The sequence below is a fragment of the Megascapheus bottae genome, chromosome 9 (genome assembly GCF_031878675.1).
Source record: "Megascapheus bottae isolate mThoBot1 chromosome 9, mThoBot2.hap1, whole genome shotgun sequence".
Lineage (NCBI taxonomy): Eukaryota > Metazoa > Chordata > Mammalia > Rodentia > Geomyidae > Megascapheus > Megascapheus bottae.
In genome coordinates, this window is record NC_143517.1 from 33,613,951 (window position 1) to 33,628,964 (window position 15,014).

Here is a 15,014-nt window from a genome sequence, read left to right on the forward strand (position 1 = left end):
TCATGTTAGGCATTTTACTCCACAGTAATCCTAAAGGATTCCCATTATGGAAGTACTTTGATTAGGTAACTATGGTTTAAAAAAGGGAAGTCCCCACACATACACACTAGTAAATGGGGAGCCCTAGGCTGAACTAGAGTCTGGCAGACTGATCTAATCTCAGGCTTCTTAACAGTTATGTCATTGTCCTAGAAAGTATTTCTTTTCTAATCTTTAATTATTACTTTATATATTGAAGTCTTACAATATCTCTCTCTCTCCCTCTCTCTCTCTCTCTCTCTCTCTCTCTCTCACACACACACACACACACACACACACACACACATAGATATTTATTTCCCAATTTAGTCTCCTAAAATAAAAGGACTAACTTTTGTTGCTTTGTCTTGTATTAATCTACACAGGTGTACCTGTAGATACAGGTGTATCAGGTTCTTTTCAGAGTAGCTACCCCAGAAGAACAGAAACACTGACAGCCTGTTTTAGGTGCATGAATGTGAATAACAGTAAAATTCAGTAACAGTATACAGAGGACACACTGTCTGCCCTGGTATCCGGTATGCTTGTTGTTTTCAGCCTAGATTTTTCCCTCAAAGAAGCATTGAGTTGCCTAACATTTTCTCATTTTCAAACTAAAGATCAAGTTCCATTTTGGACACTAGTCAGTCACATGTTCAAACATTTTCACTTCTTCGTTTTTTTTTGCCAGTCCTGGGCTTGGGCTCAGGGCTTGAGCACTATCCTTGGACTTTCTCAAGGCTAGAGCTCTACCACTTGAGCCTCAGCACCACTTCCAGCTTTTTGCTATGTATGTGGGGTACCGAGGAATTGAACCCGGGTCTTTGTGCATGCTAGGCAAGCACTCTACCACTAGGCCAAACTCTCGGCCCCTCACTTCTTCTTTTTAATGTTACTGATCCCAAACAGGGCAATCTGGGGAGCTGTCCTTCACTTTTTCTGGATGGAGTTTTCGTAGTTATTTATATTTCTTTACACAACCAGAGCAGTAACCAGGCAAAATTCAACAAAGCTCCCGTGACATGGAGAAGTAGGTGTCTTATACCACGCCCACTGATTGCTACACAGATGTATCACTTCTAAGAGGAAAGATTGACTCCTAAATCTGTATGACCTTTGAGCTTCCTGTACAAATGTCCTAGTATGCTCTGCTTACAACATAAAAGTTCATAATTCTTCCCCCCATTCATTAAAGAATAAGAGTCAGGCTTAGTGGTATATGCCTGTCAATCCCAAGAGGTACTGACTTGGAACTAAGAGCATGAATTTTTTTGTTTGTTTTGATTTGCATTTTCTTTTTTCATATATTTTTATTGTTATTAATAGAAGGGTTAAATTATATTCACCAGATAGAAGGTGCATTACTTCACATACATTGATACCCTTCCTCATGTCTTGGTCCCCATTTCCCTCCCCCCCACCCCCACCCATCATGTTGTTTTCCCCCTTCCCTATCTAATTTCAAATAACCAAATACGCATTTATCCAATATATCAGATAACAAAGTAAAATACTGTAACAATATGAGATAACCAAGGGACAGCAAAAGAGATGAGAGATAACAGTACATTAAGGACAACAATCACTCATTATATGGCTTTTGTTTTTATATCCTAGAGGTCCTTTCATTTAGAATCATTCTATATAGCCTTATGTATCTAGGTTTTGCTCTACTGTAAATAAGAGCATGAATTTGAGGCCAGCCTGGCAAGGGAACCAAAGATTGGCCTAAAATGTGTTTAGAAAAAAGTACAAACGTGGGCCAGGAGTTTGGCCTAGTGGTAGAGTGCTTGCCTAGCAAGCACGAATACCTGGGTTCAATTCCTCAGTACCACATACATAGAAAAAAGCCGGAAGTGGTGCTGAGGCTCAAGTGGTAGAGTGCTAGCCTTGAGAAAGTCCAAGGACAGTGCTCAGGCCCTGAGCCCAAGCCCAAGACTGGCAAACAAAAAAAAAAAAAGCACAAATGTAAATAACATTATATGATTAGTACAAGACATCAACATTATTGCTGAGTTAAAGGAAATCTTTGAGGCCCAGTGTTTATCTAACTGCTATCAAGACTGGACACTATTAGCTTACAAATATTTCCAAGACTAGTAGAGAGGTTAATGTTTACTAAATTCACTAGTCAGTGATCAATTTATAAAGAAACCAACCGGTTTTATAGGTATCATTATTCACAGTATAAATTTCTTCTCCAAAAATGTTCTAGATTAAAAAAACTTATTTACAATAAAATATATTGGGTTTGGGGTGTTTCTTTGGTGAATTGATCCTCTTATCAGGTACCTTAGTATATCAAGGTAATATACAGAGGGGTATAGTTATACACATAAGATAGTAAGTACATTTCTTGCCAAACATTATTACCCCCTTCTTAGTTTCTTCCACTTTCCCTTCCCCCTGCCCCCAAGTAGTAAAGTTAATTTCCAACATAGTGTCTTGTGAGTACCACTGCTGCATTGGTTTACCCTTTGTCCTTTGTCTCACCATTTTGTTTTATAACTGAAGTCTTTATTTTATGACTATTCTATAAAACTGATGAAGCCAATTATCCATAATTTGTGGTGCTCAGATACAGAATTACTAGATGTTTTATATATTTGAAAGAAGAAAGAAATTGCAAAAAGTAATTGCAAATTAAAAATTAATTAATTGCAAAATTAATATTTAATTGCAGATTATGAGATTTAAATTATAAAAATAAATCTTTACTATAAATGGAGCATATATAATTTAAGACAGTAGACATCTTATCAATTTATTATTTTAAACTAAAAATTTTGCTTACAATTGAGTTTGTTTTTCCAGAGTCTATTTTTAAGAATATTTTCTGTTTTGCTTTGTTTTAGTGTTTTACTGAATCTATAGTAAATGGAATTAAGTGCCAAGCTATTTGTAAGTTTTCACTTTAACATAATGGTAATTGTGAGCTATCAAAATGGTTGGGAGACTTTTGAAATTACATGAAAATGGTTTTGACATCCCACACATAAAATTAATGTAAATATTTTTCTACATAAGGACAGGGTCCACATTTGCACTATAGCCTAGTATATTTTCAGTGGATGTAGTTTGCTGTAGACACTGATGATAATTATTTTAAAAAACTGCTATTGTCAACCTTATTTTAGAAAATAAAAGACTGGAGGAAAACTCTCTGTTTTCAGACAATGTGACTTTATAGTCTATAAATCCTAATGATTTACTAGAAGACCCATAGGTGTGTATATATGTGTGTGTGTATATACATATATACATGTATATACATATATATGTACATACACATATATAGTGCCAAATTAGTTGAAAATATAGTTCTCAATAAAAATATAAATGCCAAATAAATATATTAAAAATGTTCAACATCCTAGGGGCCGGGAGTTTGGCCTAGTGGTTAAAGTGCTTGCCTAGCATGCATGAAGACCCGGGTTCGATTCCTCAGTACCACATACATAGAAAAAAGCCAGAAGTGGTGCTGAGGCTCGAGTGGTAGAGCTCTAGCCTTGAGAAAGTCCAAGGACAGTGCTTAGGCCCTGAGCTCAAGCCCAGGACTGGCAAAAAAAAAAAAAAATGTTCAACATCCTTAATCAAAAGAAAATGCAAGTGAAAATGATGTTGATATTCATTTCACCCCATTCAGAATGGCAATCATCAAAAAAAAAACAAAAACAGAACATTACTCATGAGAGCATTACTCATGAGAATGAAAATAAATGCAGTGACTATGGGAATCAATGTGGATATTTCAAAACTAAAACCAGTGCTATCATATGAGGCAGCTCTACCTCTCTTGGGTACACACATGAAGTAATCAAAGTAATACCTGTACACCAGCACTTATTGCTACACTATTCACAATAGCCAAGCTATAGATACAGCCTTGGTAGCTCTGCAAAAAAAAAAAATGAAGGGATGAAGAAAATGTGTTATGGAGAAAAGGATGATTGTGGTCAAGAGAAATTGTTTGCAACTATGAAATTAGAACTATGAAATCTGTTGAAATTGTTTTGGAGAGAAAGGGGGGAGAGACAGCGATGGAGTGAGATTGATTGGAATGTATTTGTAAAACATGCATGGAAATGTGTAACGAAGAAATTTCTCCGTGTATAAAGTTGGCTAATAAAAGATATATGCGAAATATAAACATAACTACATAGACATAAAAACCTATGACTCTATAGACATAATGTTTAATTTCATAAATTAGTATGTATCTATGATATACAAACCCTTAGCCTAATTTTGATTATGTTCTAAAAACTAAGTGCCAGTGATTGTATATAGAGATTCCCTTCTTGAACATTTGCTTGTTAAACATGTAAAAATCAACGTTAATAAATTCTTTAATAAAAAAGATATATGTGAGTTTGGGAGTGAAAAGAAAAATGTGGAGTTTATATACAGAGGAGTATTTTCAAACTTAATTAAGAACAAAATCATATTACATGCAAGAAAATGTATGGAACTGAAGCAGTGATGTAAGGGTAAATATATACAGAAGCACAAAAGTATGCAAGAGTGAGAATCCCAAAATGAAGTCTATTATTTTGGACAATTGATTTTAAAAAGAGCTAAAGTTCATTTAAACTGACTATGAAAACAATAAATGGGGTTTGTTCAAACTTATGGACACATCTTTGTACAATGAAAGAAAAGCAGAAGCAAAAACTAAAGAAAAAATATCATCATAGCTGTGTATAGCCCATAACTGCTCTTAAGTTATACTAATGAAGAATTTCCTTTAGGAATAACGTAAGATAATAATTTATTAGTGTTAGAAATCTCCACTTACCGTTGCTTCATTGCAAACTGTGCACTTAACCACATGCTGGTGAAGCTTGCCGTCTAAATTGATTAGTGATTGGCACACACGGCAGTTGATCACTGGAATACCACTGGCATCTGGACTGGCAATGGCTGTATATGGAGGTGGGAGTTCCGCTGAAAAACATAACCCATCAAAGTCTCTGAAAAACTAGCATGGCAAATCTGAGGTTAAAAATATTAGAAGCAGAATGTATGGAAAATAACCCCTATCTGTATATGCTTAGAGCTTGCCAACTTACTCTAGTTTCTGAGCATATTCACTCAAGGGACAATACTGCTAAGCAGAATAGTTCTTAACTCTGATGAAATCCAAACCATGTTGGTTTAGGTCTTCTTCAATGACACAGTTTCCATTTGCTAATTAACCTATTGTGAAAATATTTACTTGTGTCAATTTATATGGTCTGTTATGAGAGTGGTGGCTTAGGCACAAACTAAAAAGTTCATATTGGTAATTGGACAATCTTTAGTTAGAAATGGAAATGGTCCACAAAGTGAGGTCTTCAAATTACTTGCACATATACATAAATCATATAGTTTCATGCTTTCTCTCTATACTGATCTAGTAAAATGACTAATCATGACAAGATTAAATAAGGTTTTGGACATAGTGAAAGATGAAATGAATATAAGAAAAATAAGCCCATTAGAGAGAAACAAAGACAGAAACCATATTAATAATCAGACACAAAAGAAAAATAAAGTAAATTTACCAACTTTTTATTCTCAAATGTTCACATGCCATTAAAAAAAATCCACTTAGTGATTTGCCTGAAGTATTTTTGGTTAAAATTTGTGATGTATGGATTTAAATTCTCCAGGAATCACCACAACCGCTACCACAACAAGAAAGTATAAAAGGAAAGTAGCAAACACTGGTAACTGGATGGCTATAATGACAAGAACACCCATATTGTTCACCCTTCTCTTTCTTAAATGTTTGAAAATTCCCATACCTCAAGGACACACATAAATATGCACATTCTATTGCTTTTTCCCTTCCCTTGTGATTTTTTTAAGATGTCTAATTTTGACTGAGTGGGCAAAAGTTGAGGCCCACTGTCAGAGTCAAATTTGATCTATTAGAGCAATGTATGCCTATTTCCAAAAAAATCAGAGATTAAGAATTCTCTAGAATGGGACTTCCGAAAGGGACTGCCTGGTTTCTTCCCACAGATTTCTCAGTGCAGGCACAGAAAGACTTCCGATGAGTGGTAATAGCCTAGGACATGCAGAAAGAGCCATACCCTACTTGGCACTGAAACACAAGACGGCAAGTGTCTCAAAAGGGCTCTGTGACACTACAAAACACATTCACAACAGGAAATCATGTGGAGAGGTAGTGATTTCTATGATCGTTTTACAGTGTCACACCACAACATATTTAAAATCCACAAGTTACCAAGTAGAATTCTTGGGATTTATCACATGGGTTGTTTTTCAGACTGTGAAGGATTAGCAACAAGTGTTAGTTACTCAAATGATTCATAAGCCAAATTTCTGTGTCAGCCAGGGCTCTGAAAGAGGCCACTTGGAAATGGCAATATACTTACATTTCTAGGACACTTACTCCAGAGCACTGCCAAAGACTGAATGAGAAAATAAGCAATACATGTTTTAAATGATAAAAATAGCTCTTGGAAAGAACTTAAGGTTCAGGGCCAGGAATATGGCCTAGTGGTAAAGTGCTGGCCTATAATGCACAAAGTCCTGGGCTTGATTCCTTGGTACCACATACACAGAAAAGGCCAGAAGTGGACCTGTGGCTCAGGTAGTTCAAGGATAGTGCCCAGTACCTGACTTCAAGCCCTGGGACTGACAAAAAGAAAGTAATGTTCATCTACAGTGAACTGGAATGTATTCATCAAGAAGACAAAGGCAGGTTAAAGAACAGTGAATCAAGAACACATTAAGGCCTTGCTTTATTAGATCATGATAAAGAAAATATTCTGGGGGAACGAGTACATAGCTCTCTAGAAATTCAAGAAACCTTGTTTCATTTTTATAACAATTGCTAATGAAGAATTATTAATAAAACTTGATTCCTCCTTTTGCCTTTCCTATGAGTTATAGAGTAATATAAAACAGCTCTCCCCTAATTCCAGATCTCTGATTTAAACTGAATGATAGTAAAGAAACTTAAAGGCTGGACATTGGTGGGTCACACCTGTAATCCTAGGAGGCCAAGATCTGAGGATCACAGTTCAAAGCCAGCCCAAGCATGAACGTCTGTGACCCCTAATCTCCAATTAACCACCACAATACTGGAAGTAGAGGTGGGGCTTGAAGTGGTAGAGTTCTATCTTTGAATAAAAAGAGCTCAGGAACAATGCTCTGAGCCCAGAATTCAAATATCATACAAATGACAGAGGGGGGGAGGGAAGGAGGGAGGGAGGGAGAGAGACAGACAGACAGACAGAGAGACAGAGATAAAGGGAGGGAGAAGAAGAGAGGGAAAGGGAAGAGAGAGAGAAGAAAGGGAGGGAGCGAGGGAAACTTAAAGAAAATTTCATTTCTTTAAAAGACCTAAAAACTGTCACTAGGTGAGTTTAAGAATCATTTTTACCTCAGAAGCCTGCAAACTCTGGATTTTTTCCTGTAAGAGTAGCACTACACAGTTTTCAATGTGCAGAACAATAAAAGTTTCTAATGACAGAAATGTGTGCAAATCTACTCTTAAGAGTTTTGTAGTAGAAAGGGGGACAGACTTCCTAGGGATTTAGAAGTAATACAGAAAAGACTATATGCTCCATGAGGCCAACAGCAAGTCTGACTTGGTCTTAAAGCATCCACTGAAATTTGTACCTGGTCTCTGACAGGTGCTTTACTAAATATTCATCAAATGGCTGAATAAATGAATCACTGAAATGTATCAGAAGAGTGAAGCTTGACTGGAAAAACAATTTCTCCATGAGAAGAAGGTTCTCTCCAAATCTTGCATCAAGAGAGATGAGGTAGTTGGAGAGCAGTAACCTCTGGTATCAATCAGTCTTGCAGCACTTCCAGAGATCAATAGAATGACAGATGCTGTAGCCTAATTGCTCCACTAAACAATGTTTCTAGGCTCTTCATTTCACATTAGTCCACCTAAACTAATTTAGATGTATTTCTTGTACTTCAGGTTCCCTATCTCTCAGATTTGCCCCAAACAAATCTTTACTGGTAGTTCAGATTATATGCAAGGGACTTTAAAACTCCAGAGATTTGATCCAGTCAGCAGACAAACTAAAACTTGAAAGCTATCTATTTTGTCCCCTTTCACTTTACAACAATCAACAGATAATTTTTACTATACCTGTTTTAATTTTTTCCATATATGAAAAGTTTACTATAACCTTAGAATTTGGAATCAGTACCTTCTGAATCAGCAAAGGCAGAAGAGCTAGTAATATACACCTATTACCCTAGCTATACAGAGGCACAGATTGTAAGTTTGAAGCTAACTGGGGAAAAAAAAATACCAAGACACTATCATAAAAACAAGTCAAGTCTTGGGCTGGGAGGTTGGCCTAGTGGTAGCGTGCTTGCCTAGCATGCATGAAGACCAGGGTTCGATTCCTTGGTACCACATACATTAAAAAAAAAAATGCCGGACTTGGTGCTCAGGCTCAAGCAGTAGAGCTCTAGCCTTGAGAAAGTCCAAGGAGAGTGTTCAGGCCCTGAGCTCAAGCCCAGGACTGGCAAAAAAAAAAAAAAAGTCAAGTCTGTAATCTTAGGTACTAGGGAGGCAAAAGTAGAAAGATTGGCCCAGGCAATGACTCAAGTGTTAAGACTCTTGTCTAGCCAGCACAAGGTCCTGTCCTTAACACAGAGCACCACCACCAAAAAATAATAATAATCTCAAAAATTTTCATTTTGTGACAGTCATACTTATTTAAACAATAGCCATTTTCTCTATGGAATTCAGCAAATGAATCTTTTTCTTCGATGGATAGCATTTGCTAGACTACTAATATTCAGTTTTACAAAACCTCCACTAAATATCTTAGATATTTTAGTCTAATGTCTTCATTATTTTTAGAAAAGAATGCTAATACCCTAAGCCCTACTTTTTGAAGGCTTTTGAAGAAACTCAATGTAACCAAACTCAACAGGGCCGCACTTCTGCCTTTGGTTACAGAAATCTCTGCAAAATAATAGAACTCTCACTTAATAAGTAATGACTAGTATTGAGGAAAGATGTAAAGACTAACAAATTTTCAGAAGTTGTGATGTACACTTACAATCCTAGCTACTACAGAGGCAGGGGCAAAAAGAAATGAGTTTAAGGTCAGTCTGGGCAAAGTCAGTAAGGCCCTATCTCAAAATGAAAAAGACAAAAACCTTTCCCCTGCAAAACTACACATAAGGGTGTGGATTAAGTGGCAGAATGCTTGCCTAGCAAGCATAAGGCAATAGATTCTATCCAAAAACAAATGAAATGATTCGCAGAAACAGCCAAAAATCTGACTCTGAGAAGGTCCAGATGGAGGGGTGGCTCAAGTGAGAGAGTATCAACCTTGAGTAAGAAAACCAAGAAAGAGCTCGAAGCTCCAATAGCAGTAGTGCAAAATCAAATCTGGACTGAAGAATATTAAAAAAAAAAAAAAGACACAGAAGTTTCATAGAAAATGAAGAACTGAACAGAGTACAAAAAACAATCATTTCATGGCAATAGAAATTTCATAAACATCTTGAGATGCATAAGAAACAGTAAATGGATGGAAAGGCAAACAAGGGTGTTTGTGTGCCACTCAGAAGAAGCCATTAATACTCTGAAAACCCACAAAATGAGTTCGCATTTTCCCATTGCAAACCTCAGTAGTAATTTATCTGTCAGACAGCCCCTTCCATGTTGCTAATTCATGCTGGTATATTAATCCATGCTTCATTTCTTCCCAGAGAGATCCTTCAGGTTTTAAAGATGGAAATTAGTCTTCCTGGGTTGCTATGGCCTTTATCATCTCAGTTACTCCTTTAAATGTCCCTCCAATGGCAATAATTGCCGGTTTAATTCAATTACTTCACTCAAACACTCTTTATATTCAATCCTACAGGCCCTGACACAGCCCCAAAAGCCTTTACCAAAACTGAAAATGGTATTAGATTAAACTGAGAGATATTTTAGGATTCTGTTATAGATGGAGGAAAACCTGGCTTCTTTCTCCTCCAATTTCTTTTTGCAGGGATTTACTTAGCTTTAGCATCTTTGAGAGAATGTAGGCTAAGCACAAAGCAAGCTTGGCTACCTAAGGCGAGTTGCTTCTAATGCCAAACCTCCCTAGCCTAGCTCATGCAGAGAAAAGTGAAGACTTCTTTCTACTTGCTATTTCCTTCTCTAAAATCAATGAAATGCTAGTCCAACTTGGGTTCTTCCAAAACCAAGACACTCAGCAGGATGTATCTGGCCAAAAGTCAGACTGGAATATAAATGTGGTAATGATCCAGATGCTAACCCACACCTCCAAATCTCCCTTCTCAACACTGTGAGGTTGGAGCTGGAACACTGCAAACCTTGCTTTAGCCATGCCAGCTGGCTATGAATTCTCTATGAAGAAAAAGGTGACGGAAGAAGTCTGCAAGGCAGGAGAAGAGAAAAGGGACTGACTTCTTCTATCTGCTTCTTATGAGCTTCCAATCTGCTTGCTGATTTCTCTGAACATCACTCCAGGAATACTAATAGTTTGTGCTGGCAGTAGCGTATCTTTTCCACAGCAACACTAGATCTAGTTTGCAGTTTTCATTTGCCAGAACCAGTTTCACTGAGTGCCACAATAAGAGAAGGCCCAATGCCAGACACCTAGTGCACCTTCCTCAGGTATACAAGCTCTTTCGCTAGAGTTTAGAGACCTTAGCCCTAGCCCAGTGCCTTTCCAGAGGTTGGATTTCATCTCGGCAGGACCCTTCCTCTAAATGACTAAGTTTTAATGTCACCAATATTTTTCCTTTATTTTTCAGCCTAGCAGTAGCAGCTGATTTCTGCCACATCTCTGATACGTTAGAGTCACTTACCTAGGTAATTTTATATGCTAATTTGGTTAACAATTCTTTATATTAAATTCTACTGTGGTTTAGCATGTGTGCGTGCGTGCGTGCGTGCGTGTGTGTGTGTGTGTGTGTGTGTGTGTGTGTGTTATTCTGCCCAGGTCCTGCCTGATACAGAAATTTGTAAGAATGATCATAAAAAAAACCCAAAAGATTGCAAATCTTGTTCTTTGGCCATTTTGGAAATTGCCCTTGTAAAATGGCAAATATTAGTGCTAGTATGAAAAAAAATGAAAGAGGCTGGGGATATAACTTAGTGGTACACATTTGCCTTGCATGAGCAATCTTCTATGTTCAGTCCCCAACACACACACACACACACACACACACACACACACACACACACACACGCACGTGCGCACAGACTTAAAGGATTCAAGAGCCGTGATACAAATCACATTTTCCTTCAATCTACTTGTTATTCTACGTTTGCCTGCTGCATCAGGGCAATCCTAGTTTCTCGCCCTTCTTGGGCACTGCTGCCAGACAAAGACAAGAAGTTCTCAGCTATAGACAGAGGATAAGCAACTACCAGCCAAGCTTGCTAGAGAGGTAACATAGGAGTTAACCTCCGGTGGTTACAAGTATTCAAGTGTCACCTCTGTGACACGCATTGTGCTGGAGGCATGGCAGGGGTACTGTGACCTATGAGGCATGCTCAAACTATCTTTGATTTTCATTTCTATGCCTAAAATAAAAGAAAAATATGATAAGTGAACCAAATGGAAGAGTGAATCAAGAAAGAAGTGCCTTCCTCCTCTACACAGGAAACCATTACCAATAATGGAGACCACTTAGAAAACCAGGTGTGTATTACACAGACCACACTTGATTCTTGGAAACTCTATGCATGATGATTCTTGGAAACTCTACGCATGATGCTACCTATTCCCACTATCTTACGCCTTGTCTAGAAATTAACTAGTCAGCCCAGAATACATCATCTTGGAGGTGGGAACTACTATTCTTGTTCCCTAGAAAGTAACACAAAGAACAAAGGATTGGATTGAGCCCAGCGCCAGTGGCTCATACCTGTAATCCTAGCTACTCAGGAGGCTGAGACCTGAGAATCGCAGTTTGAAGTCAACCTTGGCAGAAAAATCTGAGAGATACTTTTCTCCAATAAACTGCTCAGAAAAAGTTGGAAGTGGTGGGCTGTGACTTAAGTGGTAGAAAACAAGTTTTGAGCAAAGAGGCTCAAGGACAGAGCCCAGGCCCTAAATTCAAGACTCATGACTGGCAACAACAACTAAAGGATTGCATTAGAAAAGATATATTCACTAGTAAATGGCTCTTCTGTATTTGTTTTTTTGTTTGATTTTTTTTTGTTTTTAGTTGTTGGTTTGATTATTTTTATTATGGAAAATTTATTAAACTATCTTACTTGTACAAAGAATGTGATTACTTTGTGATATTTCTATTTATACATATTGTTATCTAACACAAGCCTAGATTTGTTTCCTTTTTTCTACTTCCCAGGCCTCTACAGGGGTTATATCTATCTCTGATGTTCTGTTGTTTTTCTTTTTTTAACTGTTGGAATAATGTATAGAGATGTTACAGTTAGATTTGTCAGGTAGTAGGTGCATTACTTCTCATACACTGATACCCCTTGTTATGTTTTTGTCTCCATTTCCCTCAACCCCCACCCCCTCTCAATCATCTTGTTTTCCCCCTTCCCTTCCCTATTTCAAATAATCAAGTAAACATATATGCAATATAGCAGGTAACAAAGTCAGATACAGTAACAACATGAGATTAACCGTAATGGCAAAAAAAAACCAAGAGAAATAACATAGTACATTAAGAACAATAAGACAAGATAAACCTCTTGTTTCCATATCCTAGAGTTCATTTCATTTAGCCTCATTCTATTTGTTTTCAAGAAAGTCTCAATAGGAGCCAGGAGTTTGGCATAGTAGTAGAGTGCTTGCCTAGCATATGCATGAAGACCCAGGCCTGATTTCTCCGTACCACATACATAGAAATGCTGGAAGTGGTGCTGTGGCTCAAGTGGTAGAGCATTAGCCTGGAGGAAAAAGCCCAAGTACAGTGTTCAGGCCCCTGAGTTCAAGCCCCAGGACTGGCAAAAATAAATAAATAAATAAGTCTGAGTAATTATAAATAGTATTGTAAGATTTATTATCCAAAAGCTTATTCTATTTTTGGTATTTGAATTCCAACTATGAACCTGAATTGTTTTCACCAATTACATCTGGTCTAGTGACCGAAATTTTCTGGAATTCTGGTCCAGTTTCTTCATATGTTTACTTATACCTTCTCTCCACTACAACACAAACTCCACTGGGGCATCAGCTTGGACAATCTTGTTCCCCTAGAGCAGTCTCCACATTCACTCACTCAGTAATTTATTGGCATCTACTGAGTGAATGAATATGGTAGGCTTTAAAAATTCTATTATCTTATTATTCAGAATATTTATGAATATACTTGTTTTTAATCAAGAATACATTCTGCCAAAATTACAAATAAAAGAACTATTTTTTGTCATTTATCCTTATGAACTTTTCATACATTATTCACTCTAGTTTGGGGAGTTTCCAATTGTTTTCTCAAGGTTAGGAACAGCAGCTAACACCTGCAATCCTCGATATCTAGGAGACTGAGATTGGTAGATCATGTTTTGTAAGGCCAGCCCAGGAAAACGTTTGTGAGAATTCATCTCAACCAATAAAATGCTGTGTGAAGTTGTGTGCCTTTCCTCCTAGCTCTCTGTCCAGGCTGACATAGGCTTTTGCTTTTTAGCAAGACCCATTGAGAAATTAATTCTGAAAAATAAGGCTGGGGCTCTAAGTTTAAACTTTAATATTGTAACATGATAATGATAATAAGTTTTCTAGAATAAAATTATTTTGATTCAGTGGATGATCTGGAGCCTATACATATTATGTAGTTTGAAGAGTCTGCTCAGTTCCAAGAAACCTACAGAAAATATTAAAGAAATCTACAAATACATGAATATGAGTTTATCATTTTTGACAATAAGTTAGCCTCTAGTTGACTTAAATATACGAAAACTAAAAATTAAATATATCCATTCATGGGATATAAAAATATATTATAAATCAGTTCCCTAAAACCACACTCAGTGTCTTAATAAACTGTCAGATATTTTGCACTAAAAGACTGAAATAATAAAGTTGAAACATCCATTACATAATTAATGAGTAATGATTTTTATCAAAAATAAGAATATCTAATAGTCCCACTAAAAGAAATCCCCTTGACTTTGCAAGTATCCTTTACAAGTTTAATAAATACTGACCAACAAAGCATGACTTGTGAGTTTTCTGTGGGTGAGTTTCTCTTCCATTCTGCACCTTACCTCTGAAGCCATTGATCACGCTGAATTATTCAGAGTTAAACATTTCTCCTTTGTCTTTCTTCTTGCTAAGAAAGGGCAGATTAAGATCTAGATAATGGACTTTTAAATTATAATGTGTTAAATGGAAATTTTAACTACTACACAAGTTCTACCAGCTCTTTTAGAGGTTCCAATTTCACACAGGGAATTTAGGAGGAAAAAAGAAAAGTCGCATTACAAGACACATGCCTGGCTTGTATTTTTCAAAAGCATTAACTTTTGCCTTTGGGGCTTGTTTGGTGCTCTGTTAAGTTCACTCACATTCCGTACAGGGGGGGATGCAGGTTAACCACCATTTGCCAAGTGCCATATGTGATGACTTTTCAAACATTGCTCTCCATTCTAACCCTGACTCCACCTATGTCTTCTACAGTAAAGATCCAGAAGGCTTAGAACAAAGCCAGATCTTTGCATAATTCTTTCTTCAAACCCCATTCAGTGGACTGTTTTTAGTATTCTACACAATGAAGGTTCCATTTTTTTTTTTCAATTAATTTCAATCTCCCCCAGATAGGCAGGCACACACATCTACATCCCATGTCCCCTCCCGTCAGAAGCCAGGCCCTTCCTCCGCCTCTGCAACTAAAGCCCCACGCCTGGTCTTCCCAAGTAGTGGGGGTAGGGGAGGGGGCAGGCATTTCAGACATCTTGTGGGTCAGGCGGGTGGACCACGGAGGAGCGGCCCCTCTTTCTCAGGCTGAAGTCTGGTCAAGGGCAGATGCAAGGTGAGCACGTCTCGATTGGGGGGATGGCC

At 37.4% G+C, this 15,014-nt stretch overlaps 1 protein-coding gene across 1 annotated transcript in view; it reads right to left on the bottom strand.

Annotated features, from left to right (window-relative positions):
* Window positions 1-15,014, bottom strand: part of Pip4p2 (phosphatidylinositol-4,5-bisphosphate 4-phosphatase 2) — a 35,371-nt gene that overhangs the window by 19,654 nt on the left and 703 nt on the right. Inside the window, exon 2 of the mRNA XM_090339048.1 lies at window positions 4,817-4,965. Within this exon, the coding sequence (XP_090195174.1) occupies window positions 4,817-4,965 (149 nt within the window). The remainder of the gene's footprint in view (window positions 1-4,816; window positions 4,966-15,014) is intronic.